The sequence below is a fragment of the Neofelis nebulosa genome, chromosome 13, assembly GCF_028018385.1.
Source record: "Neofelis nebulosa isolate mNeoNeb1 chromosome 13, mNeoNeb1.pri, whole genome shotgun sequence".
NCBI classification, from domain to species: Eukaryota; Metazoa; Chordata; class Mammalia; order Carnivora; family Felidae; genus Neofelis; species Neofelis nebulosa.
The window spans coordinates 37,864,349-37,889,282 of NC_080794.1; the positions used below are offsets into that span (position 1 = coordinate 37,864,349).

At 40.4% G+C, this 24,934-nt stretch overlaps 1 protein-coding gene across 5 annotated transcripts in view; it reads left to right on the forward strand.

Annotated features, from left to right (window-relative positions):
• The first annotated feature begins 8,610 nt into the window (after positions 1-8,610).
• MCU (mitochondrial calcium uniporter) overlaps positions 8,611-24,934 on the forward strand; it is a 201,186-nt gene continuing 184,862 nt past the window's right edge. The window contains exons 1-3 of one of the 5 annotated variants that reach the window (XM_058696665.1): positions 8,651-8,784; positions 23,532-23,647; positions 24,217-24,358. In XM_058696665.1, coding sequence (XP_058552648.1) covers positions 23,589-23,647; positions 24,217-24,358 — 201 coding nt within the window. In that variant the 5' untranslated portion in view covers positions 8,651-8,784; positions 23,532-23,588. Of the gene's footprint in view, positions 8,785-17,340; positions 17,431-23,531; positions 23,648-24,216; positions 24,359-24,934 lie in introns of those variants that run through there. The other 4 variants (XM_058696667.1, XM_058696664.1, XM_058696668.1 and 1 more) reach the window with 4 other exon arrangements.

Here is a 24,934-nt window from a genome sequence, read left to right on the forward strand (position 1 = left end):
AATCAATCTTTTTTCAAATCCTCTTGAGTTCTGTATCACGGTAATTGTAATAATAACTATAAAATATCATGGGAAATAATCCAAATTAACTCAGGATTCTGAGTTAGGACCCTTCCACACACTATCCCAGGTTTATAATCTAGTGGTATTATGTGAAATTTTCCTCTTCTTAATAATGATCATGTTTTGATTGAATAGTTAATAGATCTGATTGCTTCAGGATCTTAAAGTAGTAGCATCCATAGGTGCTATAAATCTTGCTTAAATTTTTACAAGTCTATTAATTTTTTTTTAACGTTTATTTACTATTGAAAGACAGAGAGAGACAGAGCGTGAGCAGGGGAGGGACAGAGAGAGAGGGAGACACAGAATCTGAAGCAGGCCCCAGGCTCTGAGCCATCAGCACAGAGCCTGACGCAGGGCTCAAACTCACAAACCGCAAGATCATGACCTGAGCCGAAGCCGGATGCTCAACCGACTGAGCCACCCAGGCGCCTCTTAACAAGTCTATTAAATGAGTTATTCTGATGTTGGAAAAGCCAAAGGGCCCTGTTTCAATCTAATAGGTACGTCTTAGAATAGCAAGGCATGAAGGAAGGAATGCAATGTCTTCTCACAATTCTCTGAGATTGAAGTTCTCTTTATACTCTAGGCAATGAACTAGTTAGAAACTATTTACATAGAATTGTACCCTACTGTACAATGACAGCAAAAAACTAAAATTTCTTCATATGTCTTCTTGCTAATTTTGTTGGGTGGGGTGGTGAGTTATTACATTGGGAGTATGTTTTAAAGTTATGTTATATTGAGACTCTGAGGTAACTCAAAGGATCTTTCAGTAATTCTTTTGAATGCTCTATAAATGTTGGACTGCAAAGTTATGGGAAGAATTGATTCCATTTCATGGTTAGGGTGAGCATTTTAGAAAAAGTAATACACGATGCAAAAAAATGTGAATTTTGGAGTTTTCTCATATCATAGCATATATTGTCCGACACATAAGAGGCAGTCAGTATATTTTTCTTGACTGATCAAATGAATGAACAAAAGATTATCCTCATTCAGGTCTTGTCCCCTCCTCTTATCCTAACTCCCAATTAATAGTAATTATTTTCTGAGTCTCTACCCAAATTTTAGAGAATTTTGCTCCCACGTTTTGGCAGCTGGAATGGCTTTTAAAGTGCCTAATTAAGAATGATTTGTTAATAATTATTATCTCTTTGAATAATTTTCTTCCCCTTTTCACTCTTTTAAGTTGTTTTTTCACTTTCCAAGTCTCATGCTGGTTTTTTATTTCTTAGGCTAGCTTTTATTAAATAAAAGAGAACAAAGCTCTTTTTCTCTCTGCCTTTTAATAAATGTGACCCTTTCTGTCATTCTTTCCTTGATCCTTTCCAAATCAGCAGTGGTTGCCATACGTGACGGCTGAGAGATGAGATGCCAAGTGCAATGGCTAAATTTAAAGAGCAGCATTCGCACCTGTTGTTAACTGGCAATGACCAGTCTCACGCCCACAGCTTCCTCCACCCTCTGCCTCCTACCAAGTGCAACCCAGAGCCCAGTCTTTATGCATCCACATACAAATAAGTACTGATGAAGATTATATACATGATATCAAAGTGGAGAATGAATATACCATTGGACACTAAATTTGTTTAGTTTCAGAGGAGCTGAAATTTGGGCAACACTCAGCGCAATATAAAGATGAATCTGAGCTTGAAATAGGTAAACTAATGCTAGGTATTTGATGAATTTTTGAAGACTTTCAATGGACTGTCTCACCCCAGAATAAATTTTTTATTTTTAATTTGAGAGAGAGAGAGAATGGGGAAGAGGGGCAGGAGGGGGAGAGAGAGAATCGTAAGCAGGCTCTATGCTCAGTGTAGAGCCCAACATGTAGCCCAATGTGGGGCCTGATCCCATGACTCAGGGATCATAACCCGAGCTGAAATCAAGAGTCGGACACTAAACTGACTAAGCCACCCAGGTGCCCCACCCCAGAATAATTTATTTAGACCCACCATACTTTGTGAAATTATTTTGGCTATCAGCATTGGGAGACTCCTATAAATTTAAATGTTGTGTAAAAGAGGCAATCCAAAGAGTACTGATTATCATCTAAATAGATAGCTTAAATTAGTTTGCCAGATTGGCAACACTAACCTAGAAAAGTTCTGTAAGAGAAATATAGTAACATTAATAACTTTGATACAAATTACACTTAGAAGATGACAGAAGGAGCTGTGGCCCAGCCAAGGAGATGAGTCTAATCAAATAGGTCTGATAACCAAGGGGCTGTGGCAGACCTCAACTGTCAAATCAGCTTGCAGCAGGTACCAAAGTACCATGATACAAGGTCAAACAATAAATTATGAGAGTTTAATTTTACTTGGACATTTAATCTCAGAGGAGGCAAAGTTGGCCTTCAAAAGAGTAGAACAGGTGGCTTACAGGGACAGTGGGAGCAGAGTTGGAGGTTGAAAGGTCAGGGCATATTCAGGATTTAGGTAGTAAGTACCTGGAGATTGCTGAAAGAGGGGAGCACTTTACCAATCTGGAATTTTGTTAGAATTTGGTCTTGTCAAAGAATGTTCTTGTGATTTTGGGGGCACTTTTAGATATTCTGGAATGGTGTTCAACTCCATAAGAATGTGTGCCAAATTCCTATGCTGAATTCCTCTAGAGGCATTGTTTATTTTAGTGCAAAGTTTGTGTGTCCTGCCTCTTTGAGTCACTTCAGATAGAGGAAAAATTCCCGGCTCCAAAGGTCTAGTAAATAGCAAAGGCTGGAGGAAGCCACAGCCAATCCAACACAAAAAGGACACCATTAATATTTGCTGCCAACCTCTCAGATCTTGAGAAACATGAACAAACCCTGCCCTTCTCAACTCGGTGTTTTCCTGGTGTTCTGCTCTCGAAAAAAAATTTTTATTTAATTTGGTTTTTAAATTTACATCCAAGTTAGCATATAGTGCAACAATGATTTCAGGAGTAGATTCCTTAATGCCCCTTACCCATTGATTTTTTATGATTTTTGCTTCCCTTCCCTTATGTTCATCTGTTTTATATCTTAAAGTCCTCATAGGAGTGAAGTCATATGATGTTTGTCTTTCTCGCACTAATTTTGCTTAGCATAATACCCTTTAGTTCTATCCACGTAGTTGCAAATGGCAAGATTTCATTCTTTTTGATTGCCAAGTAATACTCCATTGTGTGTGTGTGTGTGTGTGTGTGTGTGTGTGTGTGTATACACACCACATCTTCTTTATCCATTCATCCATCAATGGACATTTGGGCTCTTTCCATACTTAGGCTATTGTCAATAGTGCTGCTATAAACATGGGGGTGCATGTGTCCCTTTGAAACAGCATACCTATATCTCTTGCATAAATACCTAGTAGTGCGATTGCTGAGTTGTAGGGTAGTTCTATTTTTAATTTTTTGAGGAACTTCCATACTGTTTCCCAGAGTGGCTGCACCAGTTTGCATTCCCACCAGCAGTGCAAAAGAGATCCTCTTTCTCCACATCCTCGCCAACATCTGTTGTTGACTGAGTTGTTAATGTTAGCCATTCTGATGAGTGTGAGGTGGTATCTCATTGTGGTTTTGATTTGTATTTGCCTGATGGTGAATGATGTTGAGCATTTTTTCATGTGTCGGTTGGCCATCTGGATGTCTTCTTTGGAGAAGTGTCTATTCATGACTCTTGCCCATTACTTCACTGGATTGTTTGTTTTTTAGGTGTGGAGTTTGAGAAGTTCTTTACAGATTTTAGATACTAACCCTTTATCTGATATGTTGTTTGCAAATATCTTCTCCCATTCTGTTGTTGCCTTTAGTTTTGCTGATTATTTCTTTTGCTGTGTAGAAGTTTTAATTTTGATGAGGTCCCAGTAGTTCATTTTTGCTTTTGTTTCCCTTGCCTCCAGAGACATGTTGAGTAAGAAGTTGCTGCAGCCAAGATCAAAGAGGTTTTTGCTTGCTTTCTCCTTGAGAATTTTGATGGCTTCCTGTCTTATATTTAGGTCTTTCATCCATTCTGAGTTTATTTTTGTGTATGGTGTAAGAAAGTGGTCCAGGTTCATTCTTCTGCATGTCGCTGTTCAGTTTTCCCAGCACCACTTGCTGAAGAGACTGTCTTTATTCCACTGGATATTCTTTCCTGCTTTGTCAAAGATTAGTTGGCCATACATGTGTGGGTCCATTTCTGGGTTCTCTATTCTGTTCCATTGATCTGAGTGCCTGTTTTTGTGCCAGTACCATACTGTCTTGATGATTACAGCTTTGTAATACAGCTTGCAGTCTGGGATTGTGATGCCTCCTGCTTTGGTTTTCTTTTTCAAGATTGCTTTGGCTATTCGGGGTCTTTTCTGGTTCCGTACAAATTTTAGGATGGTTTGTTCTAGCTCTGTGAAGAATGCTGGTGTTATTTTGATAGGTATTGCACTGAATATGTTTGAAATTTTTTTAATGTTTATTTTTGAGAGAGAGAGAGAGACCCAGAGTGCGAGTGAGGGAGGGCAGAGAGAGAGAGAGAATCAGAATCTGAAGCAGGCTCCAGGCTCTGAGCTGTCAGCACAGAGTCCAACGTGGGGCTTCAACTCACGAACCGTGAGATCATGACTTGAGCCGAAGTCAGATGCGTAACCCACTGAGCCACCCAGGTGCCCCATGCTCTTGACAGAAGAAAACTTGTAGATTGGATGTTCCTGATCTGAAAGAATATTTGGTTATAGGGTCACTGAATTACAAAATGAATATGGAGTCAGTCATTCTTTGAAGGTCAGGGCCTGAGGCTCTGGCTACACAAAAATTTTAAGAGATCATATGTAAGTATACCTATGTAAATTATGTATGTAAAATATGTTCATAATCCAGTGTAAGGTTGCAGTCTATATTAGAGTAAGAGGGATGGGAATATTGGGGGGAGAAAAGTAAAGGGATTAAAAAGTAGGAAGGAAAAAAATGTGTGTTCAGTTTAGTGAAGTGAGACTAGCTGTAGATATAGACGGGAAAAGAGATGTGGTGGGGTTTACGAGTAGTTCAGCCCTTCTCAGCTATGCTCACTAGAAATATTTCTGAACCAGTGAAGCTTAAAAAAGACAGAAAAGTTTACAGAAACTAAGAAGTCATGGGAAAGTGAGTGGTAATGATGGAGAGATGACTGCAGATGGGTAGGTGTGGAGAAATGAGAATAATGACATCTGGGAAAATAGTGAACCCCAAATAGCCAGAAAACAGACCTGGGCTGTGATAAATATTTGAAGGTAAAACCCTTTTCTTTTGCTCTTCTTCTTCACAGACTTTTTTTTCTGTCCATTAAGAATTGCTCATCTTACTTGCATACATAATTGACACCATCTGTGAACCATGAAACACAGCCCCCAGACCTCTAAGCAGATCCCTGTCATGGTTTCTTGCTCACGCAATGAACTGTGTGCAATCACCTATCCTGGCTATTTTGGAATGCTTTTAAGCAAATACTCCATTGAATTGAGTCATAATTGGGAGCTGACTTCAGTGTACGTTTTGTAGGGAGCCTAGTTAGGGTTTCATGCTCCAGGAAATCTGTTCTGATTATTTTTAGCTAAAAAAAGATCAACCTGTTTTAAGGACTGGCACAGAAAAGAACTCTGTAGCCATATAGGTTTCAGTGACCATGTTTTTATAATGGTAAAAATGACATGCAGATGAGAAAATGTTGAACCATTTGAAAGGGTAGCTATCCCCTCAAAAGCCCCCAGAGTTAACATGTTTCTTATTTATTTTTCTAGAAGTCAATATGTACCTGAATTATATAAAATGATAACTTTTAAAAGGCTCATTTGTACTGCATTATTACTTCTTTATAGATGGGACAATTCATTTTGTTAATGGCTACATAATATTCTGTTATAGGGTTCGTCTCTAATTTATTAACCAATTCCCTATTGGAAAACATTTAGGTTTTCTTAAATTTTTTAATTCTCAAAAGTTACAATGTTTTTTTTTTTAATTTTTTTTTCAACGTTTTTAAATTTATTTTTGGGACAGAGAGAGACAGAGCATGAACGGGGGAGGGGCAGAGAGAGAGGGAGACACAGAATCTGAAACAGGCTCCAGGCTCCGAGCCATCAGCCCAGAGCCTGACGCGGGGCTCGAACTCACAGACTGCGAGATCGTGACCTGGCTGAAGTCGGACGCTTAACCGACTGCGCCACCCAGGCGCCCCTACAATGTTTTTAAGTTTTCTTTTTGTGTGTGTGTGTGTGGTTACTTTCCCATCTTTAAAAAATTTTTTTTTTAATCTTTATTTATTTTTGAGAGAGAGACAGAGTGTAAGCAGGGGAGGAGGAGAGAGAGAGAGGGAGACAAAGAATCCAAAGCAGACTCCAGACCCTGAGCTGTCAGCACAGAGCCTGATGCGGGGCTCAAACTCACGAACCATGAGATCATGACCTGAGTCGAAGTCAGACGCTCAACCGACTGAGCCACCCAGGTGCCCCTACTTTACCATCTTTTATAAAAGTATTATAAAAGTGATCAGCATAGCAGGTACTGCATGAATTAACTGTTTCCTGTCATATGTCGTTTCTCTTCGTATATAATCTATTATTTATTTATATTCTAGGTATGTGGATGATTTCTGTTGCACTATCTACACTTTCTTATTATGGGGCCTGGCCAACCAGCTAATGTGAGGTATATCCTTTGCAGCTATGGAAAAGAGATAGCTGAAGAGTGAAGAGATAGTGAAGAGATAATTGATGTTTGTTTCATTTCTAGCTCCGGATTATTAGAACTCGGTTCAGTCAGTGGATCCGCAAATTACACAGCCTACTGGGGGTGCATCAGTGGTTTCATCTTGGTAGATAAAAGATAACCTCTTTTGGTAAATAAGAAGAAAGCTTTTGGTAGCCCCTCTAGTTTCAGGTTTGTGCAGTTAAATAATCTATTTATTGCAAATGCAAATGCACAGGACTAAGTCTCAGAACATTCTACCTAGGATGCATATCTAATTTCTATACTTGGAAAAATAGGAGAAAGACAATTCCCATAGAACTTCTCAGAGTATAAGATAGACATGAAGGGGCAATCCTGATTCGTAGCCAGATATGGCAAAGTCACAGAAAATAAAAACAAAACTAAAATTCATGGTTCTCCTTCCTAGTAAGAAGGAGGAAATGGCACAGCTGGGTAAATACATAATATGCAGATGGGATAAATATAGATGGGCCGAAAATGACTGTGAGTGAAGTTGTTCCAGGAATGTCACAGATTTCCAACGAGAGGGATTAGTGGGTGCAGCTGTTGAATGGGGGGCTAATCTCATCTCGAGCTCTCAGGTTCCACTGTTGGGCAATAAATGCCTTTTGGGTGAGTGGTGTGATAGTCTCACCTGGAGAAGCCAATCATTTTACTGTTCCAGAGTGGGGTGGAAGGATTAAACAGACCAAAAACTCCACTTCATTATTTAGCAATTCTTGGCCAAACAAGTACTACTCCAGTTAAACTTAAAAAAAAAATATTATTAGAACAAGTGATACAATAAAATTGTGTGTGGTGTATTTTTGTTTGTTTGTTTCAGCTTGATCACCTAAGGCTACACTATAAAGATGTTTCCCAAAATTGAGAGCAATACTTTTCATCTGCTTACCAAACTGCTTTCGTGCTTCAGATTTTAAAAAAAAATGTGAGGACTAACCAGCTTATAACAACAGATAGTAAGGAAATCTTCTAAGGAAATATTTATTTCCCAGTCTTTAATGAGCTTTCATTATGATCTTGGTTCTTGGGGAAATAAATATTTTTTAAGAGAAAGTGATCAACAATTATTCCAAAGTTTTTCCTAATGGCTAGTTTAGCTAAATTCATCGAAGTAACCTTTACATGACTTTTATTACATTACCAACATGTTCTGTTTTCATAGTTTAGTAAGTGCGCACAGGGTCAAAGATAGTAAGAAAATGGAGACTATTGCTTCTGGAGAGTGTAAGAGTATCAGTCTGAAAGATGCTGTAAAAATGAATTGAGTATTTGAAATATACATAGATCTGTTAATTCACTCTGATGGCATGTACTCATTCTGGGACTTTGATATCCTAATCATTCTACCTCTCCTATACTATGCCACACATCACGGTCATTAGATCACCCTATGATGTAGGGTTAATTCCAGCATATCCAAATACCATCAGTATGAATGGTAACTCTGGGCGTGCCATTGAGCGTTCCAGCATCCTTAGTTTAATGATTATTTATCTGGTACATATTTTGCCAACTTAGAACACTCACGAAGTACAAAGCTTAGCACAAAGATCCGTTTCCCCAGTTACCTTTATCATAGCTTTATCCTTGGTGAAGATTAGCCAGATCGAATATGCCATCTCTACTGCTGCTATTCTGAGGGGCTCGGATGCCAATTACCGGTTCCTTAGAATTTGCCCGTAATTGACTAGGTCCCACAATAGGTAACTCTGGAAGTGACAGGCAGCCTCAAGTGTGGTTCTCCCGCCTGTCGATTGGGCCTTGCAGGAAGCCCCGCCTCACCAACTCAGCCAAGGGCGGTAGTTGGTCCGGCGCGGGTGAGTGGCGGGCCTTAGCTCCGCCCCGGCCGTCCGCTGCGCTGCCTGGGTCGGCGCCGTTTCCAGTTGAGAGATGGCGGCCGCCGCAGGTAGATCGCTCCTGCTGCTCCTCTCCTCCCGGGGCGGCGGCGGGGGCGTCGGTGGCTGCGGAGCGCTGACTGCCGGCTGCTTCCCCGGGCTGGGCGTCAGCCGCCACCGGCAGCAGCAGCACCACCGGACGGTGAGCGAGCGCGCCCCGAGGCTCCGGGGAGGGCGGGGCGGCGCTGGCGTGTGGGAGCCGCTGGCGGGCAGGCCGCCGGGGCAGCGGGCGAGTTCCCTCAACTCGCTGCCGCTCCCGAGCTTGCCGGGCACCGAGGAGCCGCCGTGCCCTTCAGGCGCCTGCGGCGGCGACCAGGAAGGGAGGGAGGGCGGAGGAAGCCGAGTGGAGGAGGAGGAGGGGCGATGGCGGGGATGTTCCCGCAGGACCCGGGGCACCAGGGCGGGGAAGGGACTTGAACCCTTCTCTGACTCGCACCCGATCTCGGTCCCTCCCTCTTTTTTTTTTTTTTTTTTAAACAACTCTGCCCCACCGCTCGCGAACTGAGCCCCGTGCAAGTTGTCCCCTTTCCCTCCTCCTCCGGGCGGGTCGGGGTGTCCTGAGTTGCCGCGGCTGCCTGGTGTATGTGTCAGGAGAGTGGCAGTGCCAGCCATGCTTCTGGGAACTGTCTCGGGAGAGCAGCCCAGGACCCCAGCGGGACCGCTCCCTCGTCCTCTCTCGGCCCTTCGGGAACGGGCAAGAAAGGATAATCAAACTTTATCCCCCTCTGTGACTTCCTGCATGTGTGGGCACGGGAAACAGCCCCCTCGCGAAGGATGCTGCATTGCTTCAGGAGGCAAGCTCCATCCTGAGATTCTTAAAGGTCCTCGGTGGTCCTTTTGGAGGGCTGGTTTAGCAGCTTGCTCACGCGTGCCTGAAGAAGGAAGGATGGGCAGCAGGCGGAGGGGACGTGGGTATGGCAAGTTGTTCACAGAGGCAGGGATTTGGTGGTTGAATTAACCAGTTATTGCTGGATTTCATTGGCTGGCAACGAAGGAGAGTTTCTATTTGAACAGCCTTGGGGTGTGTTTGTGAGTGATTGTCATTTCTTTTTTCAGTTACAAGAGATCAACTTGGCGTGGAGTTCTTGACCTAACAAGTCAGTGGGTTCTCTTTGCTTGGACTTTCCCAACCCATTTGTGTTGGTCTTTGGCCAAGTGAGAAAGTGTAGGTTTTGTTTCCTAGAGCTAAGTTGTATAGTGTGCTAATGAGAGAATCACTGCAGACAGCCTGCTAGAAGAAACTAGTACCTTGAGATCTCAGCACGTACATCCACCTGTGTTAACAAATACATCCACCTGTCTTCTTGTGATCACATAGCTCTTGAGAGGAAACTGAACTGGAGGTTTTCAGAGAGGATACCCCAAGACTGATGACAACATAAAATCAAGGGTCTGAAAGAGCTATGAAAAGAACTAATGCTCTGGAAATGCAAGATGATATTGTTATTATTAGTCATACGTATGGATCCTGTCTTCATTCTTGTGAAGAAAATTGTACATTTGGCATGCTGACATATTGCTTTGCTGAAGCTTTTGGGTGAGAGCCGAGCTTTTTCACAGTTCAGTTTAGAATCGCATGTTTCATAGTCTCCGTTTATGTGTTTTGTTTTGCTAAAAACATGAAGCCACCCAAAAATCTGATTGCATTCCCCTCTCCCTCAAACTATTTAAAGACTTCTCAAGTTGTCTTTATCCCTGTATTTTGCTAATACGTCTTTTGACTTTGCACAGTTTGTTTTTAAGGCTATTTGGGTGTGGTATTCATTTAGCATTTTTAAATTTGTGCCTTGTATATTTTTCACTATGCGAATCTGTCAGGCTGTGAGTGCCTTCCTTGTGTGGGTACTTCATGAAAGTGTTCTTCTGTGCTATTCTGGGGTGGGTAAAAGTGATGTGCTGAATTTGTAACTGAAAGCACAGTTAAAGTGAAGTGTTATTTCTGAAGGGCTGAAGTGTTATCATGGGAATGTTGACTTGTAAATGAACTTAGAATTGTATGCTTTTGAAAAAAATTGTGTCTGATGATTTAAAATATGTAAACAGGATTTTTTCTTTTTCTACGATTGCTCTGAAGCCACCCTGTATATAGCTGTCTCCATCTGTTTTTCTATGATCTCTCACAAGACTCACTTTGAAAGGTATCTCTTGGAGATTTGTTTAACTCTTGACATCTTATGCCTGAAATTGAGGCCCAGAAAAGGGGAGAAACTTGGCCAGGATTGCACAGCTAACAGGCAACAGTTTCAGGACCCACCCCAGATATTCTGACCCCATTCTTGTGTTCTTCTCATTATAAGGTGTCATTGCTCCTTCATAATCTTTCTCCTCCTTTATAAAACTGACTATCGTTAGGAAAGTATTGGTGTTTTAAAATCCCATGAATGGGAATGCTCCTGTAAGTGGATGTTGTTTGAGGCCAAATGTATTAGGCAAATATGGGAGCAAACAGCTTGCTCTTGTAAAGGTCCCTGAGAGACACTAAGGTTGAATCTTGCCTAGGAGACATCCTGTGCATGTGCAGCAGATGGCACTCTGCATTGGACGACATCACAAGCCCAGCTTGTGCCACTTTTGTTCTGCTGTAGTAGGTACAGTAAATTAGAGCCAGGGGGACATAACCGGTTATGGTGCTGGTTAATTTTTTTGCTTGAGAGGCATGTGTTCACAATCTTTTCCAAGTTTACAGAAGGAGTCCAAAACAATACAGTTCAGCTCATTGGCAGATGTGGTTGTGAAGTTATGAAACACAACTTGTCCCCTCCCCACTTTCTTTATTAAAAGATCACTCAACTAAGTAAATAGAAATAAGAATGCAGGGGCTTATTCAATATTTTTAGCACCATCTAGTGTAGTTTTTCATTTTCCATGTGAAGAGCCCGTTACTGCTCCCAGCTTGTGGTTGCAACTTAAGACTGATGTAAAATGTTTGTCGCATGCCTTTCTGTGTGGTTAGTGAAGGTGGTTGCTATTTTCAAGGATGGCTCTTTGAGGGGGAACTGCCTTTCATTGTGAGCTGGGTAATTCCTTTGCTAAATCAAATGGTCCCACCTCTGATTATGAAAGCCTGACTGTTGACATTTCCTAGTGGTCAGTGGCTATGCTGAATTACTAAATCTCTTGCTTAAGTCTGTCATTGGACTGTTATTGTTTGTGACTGTCCCTCTCACTTTTACACATTATAGTTCTTTAGTGGTCATAACATTTGTGTTTAACCTGATAGTTTTAGCAGAGGTTATATTACCAGACACAGAAGCAAGTTGCAAATCTTTAATTGGGTTTCCCAGAGACATCCCAGCACAAATATTCCACTGTACTTAAGCCAGTGTTCCGAGTATCTATACTAAATGTTTATGCAGTTCTTGCAGCTGAATTTCGGTCTTAATCACTTCTCTAACCTCTAAGGTTCATTTCAGGTTAGAGACTGTGACCTATGACTCCTCTTTGAATCTCACCTCCTCACTTTACCCATGAGGAGACACGCCTAATGGGAACTGAGGGAAGTGACTTATTAGGTTATGTTTGTGGTTAATGACATCTGAGATGTCTTTAAATGGAGGTGGATTCAAGAAGTCCTAGTCAGAACCTTAATTTGTGTGATTCCTGGCTCTTAATCCCTTTCTGTTGTTCTCTTCTGCCTTGTGTAAGTTCTGATAGGATTTATTGTTAGCTAATTTAATTATTAGCAGGACACAGATTGACACTGACTTATCTTGTTACCTAAATATTTCATTTGTGGGTGCCTTATCGTATGGGGTGGGTGGGCAGTATTGCCTTTTTGTCTCTCATAGAGTCCAGCGCAGTGCTAGGTATATAGATGACACTCAGATGAGCATTAACTGAATATGCACCCTTTTGTCTGCTTGCAGGTACGATGAAAAGATGTGCTCATTACCACGCCCCCCCCCCCCCCCCCCAGTTGACTTTTCTAATGGCCTGTTGCCTAGGTAGCCACATTTGGGTAATTGCTTTAACTTTGGTATTGTCAGTACTGTCTTTGATTGTATATTACACTTCTTTATGGTAGACTGATGCACAGAGTTGGTACCTTTCGATGAGTTCTGCAGTGATACTTGCTTTCTGCCCAAAGCCCAGCAAAAGTGTGATTAATACCCAGATTATTATGCTTTATGGAACTCTACTCCAAGAGGAAATCTAAATAGAGAATGCAGCGTCAGGAATGGTGTATGTCAAAGAGAACAACAAACTGAATGTACATCGTTTTTGGTTTTGGGGCTGCCTTGTGTTTGAAATCCAGAGTGGTTATGGTCTTCTGCAATAGCACCTCATTGATACCATTGTCTGCTTTTTTGTTTTTGTTTTTTTTTTTAATGTTTATTACTTATTTTGAGAGAGAGAGGAAGAGAGAGAATCCCAAGGAGACTCCACACTCAGTGCTGAGCCTGACATAGCTCAGTCACATGACTGGGAGATCATTTGACCTGGGCCAATATCAAGAGTCAGACTTAACTGACTGAGCCACCCAGGTGCCCCACCCCCATTAATACCATTATCTGAATAACTGCAGAGATGTTGCTTTCATTTCTTTTTTATATCCTAGCTTTGTGTCTCTGTGGGTTTTCTTAAAAAATTCTGGTTTATGTGTGTGTGCTTAAGGACAAGACTATGGGTGTTTTTTTTTGTTTTTTTTGAGAGAGAGAAAGAGAGAGAGAGAGAGAGAGAATGCACGCAAATGGGGGAGAGACAGATGGAGAGAGGAACAGAAGATCTGAAGGGGGCTCTGTGCTGAGAGCAGCAAACCCGATGCGGGGCTCGAATTCATGAAGTGCAATATCATGACCTGAGCCAAAGTCTGACACTCAACCAACTGAGCCATCCAGGCGTCCCAGGACAAGACTACCTTTTAAGATCTTGAGATAGCCACCCAACATAACGGAATCCTCTATTCTTTATTTCACTAATTAATACTGTACCATGACTCATGGATATTTTAGAATTACTGGAATAACATGTTATTAGGAAAACTAAGATGTTACCATGGAGGACATGTACTAAAAAGAATCATAGACTTCAGAGCTCAAAAAGACCATAGGTTAAGGAAATAATGCAAGAGTGGTGAAATGTTTTTTTTCTTTAGTAGCCCAGCAAGTTACTACAGAGCTGAAAATGGTTCCCCCATCTGCTGGCTTTCTCAATCAGTTCTTTTCCTATGAAATTGCAGGACCGTATGTTTCATTTAAAAGACAATTAAGCCGGGGTTCCTTTTAAAAAGTGAATTAGGAGGGGTGCCTGGCTGATTATGTCAGTAGAGCATCTGAGTCTTGATCCCAGGTAGAACATTTGACTCTTGCTTGATTCCAGTTCAAGCCCCCTATTGGGCGTGGAGCCTACTTAAAAAAAAAAATGAATTGGGGAGAGAAAAAAATCAAAAAATGAAAAGTGAATTGAGACCCTTTCTTTCAGTAAGTGCTTAAACTCAAGCCCAGTCCTGAATAATTATTTCCTGATTTAGGTCAAGCTTGATGATATGTGTTAAAAAACCTGTCCTCTGCAGGTTGAACACAAAAAGAGAAACAATCCATTTAATTATTTCACTGCAGTTTGTTAAATGCTTGCAGTGAGACAGCCTGTGTAACATGAAAGTTGACTTCAAGCAAAGTAATTTTAATGAGTTTAGTGAATTATTGACCCATAAACTGTGTATGGGCTTGAATCTTTTATTTTGATCAAAATATAACTTGGTAGATTACACCACCAACTGGGTCTAGTAGCATGCTGAAACTGAACTTTTTCTAATGCAGTTCTGGAAAAAATGGGAAATATGACATTGCATTTTGACATCTCTTGAAAATAAGAGTCCTTTTCAAAGGTTCTTTAAGGACATTGACAATATTTATTAATCAGAAGGGGGGTATTTACCTTTTATACCTTGTTACTAAAGTTTTCAGTCTTTACTATTGTCTATTTTATTGTTCGGGGAACACTTGTAAAAATCACCAGAGAATTGCTGAGAATCCATATGTGTATGAGGCCGTCCAGGGGACAGTCTCCCACGTATAGTCTTGAACTGTACTGCCTTATGGGTTACAAGATCCTTTAAACTTCTTTTTTGCCTTCACCTTTTTTGTAATACCTATAATAAGTGGTGTTACAGGATGTTTAAGAGTATTAATATCTGCTTTAACCTTTAGAGAAAGTTAACGTGACTGATAATTTGTCAAATAACTGGAGAAGAAATAGGTTAATGTGAACTACCTGACCTGTATGTGGAGGGGTAGATAGAGAAGAAAGCATCTGAGGGCATTGTGTTACCTCATTTAATTCTCACTATAGTCCTGTGAGAGGCATGATTATCCCAGGTTTATAGATGAGGAAATTGAGGATGAGATAGGTTCATTTCTTCCTAAGTGTCATAAACTGTTTTAATGCTAGGGATGCAAAGATGGACTAGACAGATGTTTTGGAGCTGGGATTTATGCCTAGGTCTGGCTGGGTGTCTGTGTAGGGCCCCCTTCCCTTTCATCTTGTCCTTCAGCTGTGTTTCTTTCTCAAGCATCTACTGCAGTTTTCTTCCAAGAGATCTTACCATCTGTCCGGCAACATTTAAGTCTCTTTCTCTACCCTCACCTCCAGGTCTTAGCTAATAAGGGTCTAAGGTATTGCTTCCTTAGGATATTTGTAATTTAGCTAAGGATTCTGGAAAGTCCCACCCATTATTGAGCATTGCTTCTATATCAGACACTTTTATAACTCTTCGGGCAAAATACTACTCCCATTGTACAGATGAGAAAATGAAGACCTAGTAAGGGTAAGTAACCAGGAGTCATTCAGAAAATATCTGATGAACTGCTGTTTGTAAGATGCTGTGCTGGGAAAGAGTGATGTCTCTGAGGTGGTCCTGAGAGGTCACAGTTTGGCTAGGAGACACCGACAAACAAGACTGTAAGTGGCTATGCTCCCTGCCGGCCCGGAGGTTCAGTGGGAGCGTTTAGCTGGAGAAGGCTTCACAGGGGAGGCCTCACTTAAGCTGAAATAGGATGAAATATGATGTGTGGGGGACTGGGAGGGTATAGTCCAGTCTAGGCAGCAGCAACATCTGACATGACTGTATGAGGTAGGGAGATGTATTTGAGAAACGGCCAGTAGTTTGTAAGAACTGGAGTGTGAGCAAGAAAAGCCAGAGATTAGGCCGGGCAGTAATAGCGATACCACCAATAATTAACATTTATCAAGTGCACCACGTGTCACACGTGTCACATAGGTAATCTCACTTAATTCTTGTGGCACCCTATGGGTAGGTGTTGTTGCTACCCTCGTTTTATAGATAGTGAAGCCGAGTTACCTCAGACTGGTTGATTTGCCCAGGATCACAGCTGGTAAGTGACACTCAGCTAGTAAATGACTTACTCAGGATCATGCAGCGGCGACTGGCATTTCTGGCAAGGAAATGCAAGTGGTCTGGCTCCAGAGCCTGTCTCTTAACTACTGTGCTATGGTGAGGGAATCAGACTGTGAAGGGACTTGTGAAGGAGTTGGAATTTTATTATGTAGGTCAGTGGTTTTTTTTAAACTCAACCCACAGTAGAAATACATTTTATATCATGACCCAGAATGTGCACGTGTGCATAAAAGTAGGAAAAGTTTCATGAAACAATATTTTTACTATGTATGAGGCATACATAGTTTCTATGCTATTTTGTTAAAGAAATACTTGTTGGGACCCACTTAAATTGATTCTACAGTTTAAGCCACAGTTTGGAAAAATACTGCTAGTCAATAGGTGAGCATCTGAAGAATTTCAAGTAGGTGAATCACATGATCAGGTTTGTGATTTTTTGGAAGGTTAGTTACAATGGCAGCAGTGTGAAGGCCGGATTCGAAAGGATGGGACCAGAAAGCCAAGAGGCCAATAAGGGGTATCTTAATGAACCAGGCAAAAGATGCCTGAATAAGGACAGTATCATTGGGGGTAGAGAAAGGGAATAGAGAGAAGGCAGATTTAGGAAGTAGAATTGTTAGAACTTGGTGATTGGACATAGACTATCACTCAGCTAGTACCAGGTAGAAAGGCAGTTCAATTCAAGGGCTGTCTGATGCTATTAATACTCAGGCCCTGAAACTTTATTTCTGGACCTTTTCTGTGTGTTTCTTTTTACAGTCATGTTAAATATACTTCTTTGTTGTCTTTTCTGTGCCTCTTCTTTTGTATATAAAATGTGCTGACCTGGTTTAATGATTTTAAAATGTATGTATCAAATCCAATGCCTACCTTATCCCATGTTCCTGCCTCCCCTCCCCCACGCCATCAGAATCTGAAAGATTTGCACACAGTGTGGAAGGAGTTCACAAAGTGTGATGAGCACTCAGCAAGTCTTCTTTGAGAGTGTGTGTTCTGTGTATGACACTCTTCCAAAGCAGAAACTCTTCACGTTACCTTAATTAATTAGAGGAATGTTTTTGAGTAATTTCCTTTGACTTTGTTCTCTTTAATTTTCCAGTTTTGTAATATTTGTTTACCTTTAGGGAATACTGAGCATTGTATGTATGATGGTCTTTTATCTTTAAAACAAACAAATAAAAACCTAGGCATTCCTAGTCATGAAACCTTTTCTTCGTAAAATTTAGCAACCTCCATTCTTACATCAGAAGCGAAGACAGGAGTTGTGCTTCTGCCATCCGTTTCTCAAGAGGAGTATAAAAATAAAAACGTAATAATCGAGAACAAGTTATATGGAGTGATTCTCTGTATTTTAATTGACTAGGTACCTTACTGGATTGCTTTATTTGGAAAGCACATATTCTTTGGTCTTCTAGGTATTATAATACAGAGGTAAGTATTTATTTGATAACTATGACAAGTTTTTAGACCCATTACAATATCTGCTTCACCAGAAGAGATTGTATTTGTCACGTTGTTGGTGAGCCTTTGGAAAACTATGGGACTAAAGGATTGCTATACCATCATAGAATTTTTAATTAGTTTTCTGAGATAGTTAAATAAGAGATGGAAATTGTGTGTGTGTGTGTGTGTGTGTGTGTGTGTGTGTTTCAGTCACCAAAATGAAAGTAAGTCACTGTACTTGAAGAGGATTAGGTGCCATGTGATACAATAGAGGTAGGAGTGTGGGTTTTGTTCATTTCTCTTCTGTTAACTTGCTGTTTGACCCTGGGCAAGTGACCTCTTTGGTCTTAATGTTTTGGCCAATTAAATAAGGATGCTTGATCAAATGAGCCTAAGGGGCTTTCTAAGACATATGTCACTTTCATATAATACTTTATAAGTAATTTTTATATTTTTCCTTTGGGGAGCTTGTATAAAATCATAAACTCAAGTATAATATATTTGCTTATTCTCACCAGGGTCAAAGGCTTGAAGTGAAGAAAAATCCTTTCCATTTCCTTTTCAGGACAGTTTGTATAATCACTTCTGACATCTTGATGGACAATTTACCCTGCATTCCTCTTAAACAAGTCATTCTGCCTTTAGTCCCATCCTTCTCTTTTGTCTTCTTTTTCCAATCCAAACTGCTGAGGGTGTGGGGGAAGAGGTGAACATGTGGTGGGGAATCCAGAGAGTTGGAGAGACAGGGGAAGGAAAAAAGCAGTTAATGTTGGAATGCTGAGGTAAGACAGACTGTTCTAATAATCTGTTAATTCTGAGTCGTGACCTGCCAGGCTGAAACAGAAAATGTTTCTGTTTTCCTTTGTAATTACACTACAGGAATCCTGAGTGTGGAAACCTCAGGTGATTAGTTGCCCACAGTAGTCTATTCTCCCAAACTCTGTGAGCTGAGGCTAGTGTAGTCAAGAACAGAGACACTCAGCCAGTGTTGGATAAATGAGTCAGTCAGTTGAAAAGTCCGAGAGACCATTGTCTACATCCTTCAACCCTGTGGATAATGCAGCTGTAGATTCTCTTGTTCTCCATGCCGAGATAATATAGTGATGAGAATCATAGAAATACGAAGAAGAAATTACTTTTCTTTGATTCGGGCAGCAGCAGATCATTTTAAAAGGGTTCACAGATTATGCTGAAACAAGCAGGACTATGGAAAATACTAAGTAAAATAGTGATAGAAAAATATTGTAGTGCTATTGTCTTATAAGTAATTTAAGAAATTGACACATGCGTCTGCCTGGCAAGTATTTGGAGGAAGCAGAGGAGTGGAGGGAAGGGTGAAGGGCTGGGCACTGCAGAAGAGAGCTTGAAAGGAACTATTTGAAAGAGGTGCTGCCAACTCTAGATTCCCTGCATGTATATATTTCCAAAGATGACAGATTTTTGGAGGTGTTTATTTTGGAACTAATCTTCTGTATTTCCATTCTGCCCCCACTGTATCCTGTATCTTGCACTGCCAGAATTCTGCTAGCTGCCATGAAGCAGGGCTGTGGCAAGTGGCCAAGTGTGATAAAACCTATATTTTTTTCATTTTAAAACAGAGTATGGATATGAGAATACTTTATGAAGTATTTAAGGATAGATTGAATGGAGTAGGAGAAATAGTAAAAACCTAATGAGAAGATTGAAAGTTTTTTATTTGCGTTTGCTGGAATTTATATTTGTTTGATAAACAGAAGAATACCAGCTTATGTCTGTCTCTGTCACTTTCTTCTTTCTTGCCCCTCTTTCTCTGACCTTTGGATGCTGGTGTTAGAATAGATAGGAAAAATGGGTTTTCTGATCATGAAGAGGTGGTAGTGATTTTTTAATTTTTAGTTTTTGAGGGAATCCCAAGGGTATGCTCTGTGTGAATGTCTCATTACATGTATGCATGTGAGAAATTGTTTTATTTTTTTTGTTTTTGTTTTAAACCCTCCCCTACCATGAATTTTTTTCTTTTTTTCTTTCCAGCTCTGACTTAAGCTTCAAAACAAAATGTTATCTAAACATTGTTGAGGTGGTGAAGCAATCGTGGTCTAACATATTACAGAATTTTAGAATGTTCATTTATTAGAAAATGAAACTGCAGTCAGTATTTTCTTTAATTTTATTTTTTTTTTAATGTTTATTTTTGAGAGAGAGAGAGAGACAGAGAGAGAGACAGAGCATCAGCAGGGGAGGAGCAGAGAGAGAGGGAGACCTGAAGCAGGCTCCAGGCTCTGAGCTGTCGTCACAGAGCACGATGTTGGGCTCAAACTCCTGAACTGTGAGATCAAGACCTGAGCTGAGGTCAGACGTTTAACCAACTGAGCCACCCAGGTGCCCCAGTGTTTTCTTTAATTTTAGTATCTCATTCTGCATTGACAGTTGATTCAGAATAAAATCAAGTTCCCAGCTTGGCTAAGTGCCACAAAGTCGGGTGAGCTTTAAATAGGTAACGACTTTCTTTTTAATGATTGCTAGAGGTTTTAGCAGTAAAAAGGGGAAAATGAAAGGAAACTCTAATAGATTTCTTGCCTAAAAAGAGCATTCTTGGTAAGATTAAAAGTAGAGACAAGCTGAGGCCCTGAGTTAGGGATCTGAAAATCCCATCACAGCCAGTATCAGAAAGTAACAGCACTAGTGGAAGAAGACACAGAAGGTCTCTACTGAGGAGGGGGCTCGCTTGGAAAGGGCATTCCGTCACCAGAGGGTTTTTTTTGGGGGGGGGGGGCTTCATAAGAAAACTCTATTCTATTCAGTTAAACATAATGGGAAAAGTCATTTGTTTTTAAAGTATGAAGTAAGTCATGTCTATAAAAACATGTAGAATATTTATTTCTTTTAGCTTGAAAAATTAAACACGATAACTATGAAAGCTGCCCCAGGTATCTTTCCTCAGTCCTATTTCTTGTCCTCTCTCCCCAAATTGCCATTCTTTCCAATTTAGTATTTACCATTCCCATGCATGTGTTTCTGCTTTTGCTGTATCTGTCAACCTTACATAGTACTGTAAATATGTTTTAAGCCTTATTTAGAAGATTGTACACTGTATGTAGTTATACGATTTGTTCTTTTTGCTTAAATACTTTGAAGAATCTGTAGTTGATACGTGTAGTTCTGGCTCATTCATTTTTAACTGTTTTGTCATGTTTCTCCATTTCTCATGTTTAACCATTCTCTTGTTGACTGAAAGTCTCTCGAGCTGAATATTTTGGGGGTCTGGGAAAGAGGAATATATTATGTCATTTTAAAAGTTAGACGAGGAATATTTTGACTTTCAAAAAAGCCAGTTTCCTTTTTTGGGTGTGGAATGCCCTCATTTATCATATTCCTGGGAAAACCCTTTGTACTTCCGGAGAGAAGGCAGAGAAGAATAATGTTTCATTACACAGACGAACATGTCTTGTGCAAAGTGCCGAACGGCATCCGCTGTAATACAGCATGCTCATGCGGGATCGAGCTGTTGCAGCTAAAACTTGGTTTGTTCTATGAAAATGCTCAGTTTTTTTTGAAGTGCAGACAAGCTGTAGATGGGAACTTGTTGACATTTATTCATTGTTTCTCTTCTGTGAGTTCCCAAATTTGCAGTTTGGGACTGCTTTATTTGGTAAAAAGGGTATATGCCTTAAATGGTAAAAAGATTGTTCTTGAATTGTGTCATGGTTTTACGGAGTAAAGGAAAAACAAGGTCTAGGAATGGAGGGGTGCTTTTTGGGGTAGACAGTTGATGTGAAATAAAATATTTGTTTTAATAATGAATCTTATATGTGTATTTGCCATTGAGTATTCCTTGTAGTCATTGTTTTAGAAAGGCAATCTGATAAATTTTTTTTCTTCCCAATTTCATGCAGTTGTCTTTCATTTGTAACATCTTTGAGAGGGACCTGGGTGGCTCAGTAGGTTAAGAGTCTGACTTCGGTTCAGGTTCGTGAGTTCGAGCCCTGCGTTGAGCTCTGTGCTGATAGCTCAGAGCCTGGAGCCTGCTTCAGATTCTGTGTCTCCCTCTCTGTCTGCTTCCCGCCCCCCCACCCCCCCCAATCTCACACTCTGTCTCTCTGTCTCTCAAAAATAAATAAACATTAAAAAACAAAACAAAAAGAAGAACTGTTAACATCTTTGATAATGGTTTGGATAATGTTGCAGAATACACAATACAGAACTCCATTCAGGTTGTCCCTCCAAATGATTTGCTATTGTGCTTTAACCAGAAATGCTGATGCAGCAAGGGAAACACTAATAAATGGGATGCTTTCCAGGGACTGTAGCTAAGGCAAAGCAAACACAAGCCAAAATTGGGAAGAAAATGTGAGGTAGGCACCCACGATGCAGTCTGGCCAGATATGCTATTAACAGTGAATATCCCTTTCTAAATAAATTAATCGAGGCCTGGGCAATTTGAAAAAAAATTTTTTTAACGTTTATTTATTTTTGAGACAGAGAGAGACAAAGCATGAATGGGGGAGGGTCAGAGAGAGGGAGACACAGAATCTGAAACAGGCTCCAGGCTCTGAGCTGCCAGCACAGAGCCCGACGCGGGGCTCGAACTCACGGACCACGAGATCATGACCTGAGCCAGAGTCAGCCGCCCAACCGACTGAGCCACCCAGGCGCCCCGAGGCCTGGGCAATTTGAATCATCAGACTGTTTGCGAAAAAGGTGACCCAACTTTAAGCATACTGGAATTAGGGAGTAGTGTAAGAATAGTCTTTTGGCTAAAACTTATTTAGAATGAAAACTGAAATTATCTTTGTTTTTTCTTATTGGAGAGATTCTGGTGCCCCAAGAATGATTAAATTCGGTTGCCTGTTAGTTTCTGCCATTGTGGTTCTGTGGGGGCAAGGATGCTAAAAGGGCCAGCAAGTAAAAGAAGAGATTATTTAAAAAAAAAAATTGAGGGGGGGGGCATTGGAATGATTAGATGGAAGAAAGAGATTATTGAGAATTAAGAATTGAGAATTAACTGATTATGAAGAATGATTTTTGTTTTTTCACTATTGCTGCTTTTCTTATAAGTCACAGTTTTTGATTCACAAATTCCTTTACCCACAAATAGTGTAGGCATTGGGAGAGGAGGTAATGGTATGTGAACAGGCTCTTTTAAAAAATGTTGTCTTGAAAAAAAATGGTTGTTCTTGTTTTTGAATGATCTCTGATAAAATTTGCCAAGAGTCAAGCATTTTGAAACAGAACTCCTAAACCAGATGGTTGTGTGGCTAGGTAAATGAATTGGATTTTTTGTTTTAGTGCACCAAGAGTTTTAAGTTTTGTGAACTTCTTTCTGAAACTATTGAAAGTTCTGAATGAATCTGGATAACCTCAGACTTCTATTGCCAGGGTCCCTTTCAGCTAAAAAATTTTTTATTCTTATTTAAGAAAAAAAAGAGGGGGGCGCCTGTCTGGCTCATTCCTTGGAACATGCAACTCTTGATTTCGTGGTCTTAAGTTCAAGCCTCACCTTGGGTTTAGAGATCACTTTAAAAAAGAAATCTTGGGGCGCCTGGGTGGCTTGTGCAAAGCTATCATGACCGACTTTGGCTCAGGTCATGATCTCGTGGTTCGAGCCCCACGTTGGGCTCTGTGCTAAGAGCTCAGCGCCTGGAGCCTGTTTTAGATTCTGTGTCTCCGTCTTTCTCTGCCCCTCCCCTGCTATTTCTTTCAAAAATAAATGTTAAAAAATTTTTATTAAAAAATCTTTTAAAAATTTCTGCTTTTTCTCATTGTTTATTAGGGTTCCATTTTTTAAATGTTAGAAGCATAGAGATGAGTGAAAGAATTTTGCTTCTTTAAAGCAATTTCTAAAAGTATTATTAGTCTATGAATTGTTGCTTCAGACTCTCGAGTTTTACATCTATATGAGCTTACCACGCGGATATCAAAAGATTCAATACTTTCTCAGGAAAAAATGTATATTTGAGAGTTTCTCATAATCTTCTGGATTTATTCTAGGTTCTAGCTAATATTCTTTCAAACTTTCTTTCCTTTGTTGTCATATGCTGAGGTATCCATGTCAGCAGGCTCAGGAGAGCCTTTACCTTTTACATTGACTTTACTTTTTTCTATTCTTTTAGGTCTTTCACTACCATTCCTACAGTGGTTGACAAGATATCGTTTCCACCTCACTCTCCATGTACCATGCCAGTGACATCTTAGCTGCTAGAGTGTGGAGCTGGCCTGTGGGAGTCAAGTAAGTGCCTTTTTTACTATTTGGCATGGTTTTTGCTTACTTTGCAAAGCCATGTAGAGGAACTTCTTAAGATTAGTTTTTAAAAAGGCACTTGCTTGATCCTTGTGGGCTGGCTCTTTGCTCTAGCCTGCTATTGAATACCCGGTAGCTAACATGGGGCTGAACTTTAGCAAGGTGACTGTCACAGGATGGAACATTTTTGTTAGGATAGACCCTAAGGGATGATAGATCTGGTCTTGGCCTAATTATTAGTTAGCCCATTCATGTTGATGTACAACCCCTGTCCCATCCCAGAATGAATCAGAACTTCTGTATTAGATCAAACAGTTAGTCTGGCCTTCTGGAAATTTAACAGGTTATGGATAACCAAGGGTCTGCTGGTCTAAACCAACTGGGTTGCATGGAAACAGAGCAGCTCTCCCAAGAAAGTCAATGACCTTGAAATTTAGCTCTCTTATATAGCTTAATTAATTTAGCTTAATATATAGAAAAAGTGATGGTTGGCATCAATGAGGTATGGGTTTCTTTTCTTGCTAAAGTTGCTAAAACCTGGTATTTTACTTTTGCAGGTCACCTTGTAAATTTTGCCTATATAAATTAACACATCCCCTGTTATGTCATAACAACCATGTAAGGGAGAGTGTTTTCCTGCTCTGTCTTAGGTATTGGTGGTGTGACCTGTTCATGCAGGGGAAACTTGAACATTCTCAGGTATGTGAAGATCATGATTCATAAACATTTTCTCCCTGCAAAGAAAACAGTTTATTTCAGTGTGAACTCATGAAATGGTTTTACAAAATCTATCTTGCCCGTTGATTTTCTGCCCCTGATTCTAGGACAGGGAGTAGCCAACTACAGCCATGACCATCACTTGTTTTTGTGAATAAAGTTTTATTGGAACACACACCCATTCATTTACAAATTGTCTATGGCTGCTTTTGCACTATAGCAACAAAGTTGAGTTGTGACAGAGACCGTATGATTCACAAAGCCTCAGACTGTCTGGGTTTTTAAGAAAAAGTGTGCCAGTTCCTTCTATAAAAGAAACAGACTTCAGGATATGTTTAGATATAAACTTGTTGGAACCACAGGTGAATTCCAATAGTCTTCTAAAAAGAAAGCCAAGCCCTGTGTCATAATGCTGTCTAGCAAATAAATATTTGCAATATATATGGTGGTGGGATTAACAAATACAAGGTTAATGGAATGGAAAGCCATGATGGCTGTTCATCTTGTTTTCTTTTATTCATTATATCCCCCTACTCCTTACCCCCCATGGGACGAAAC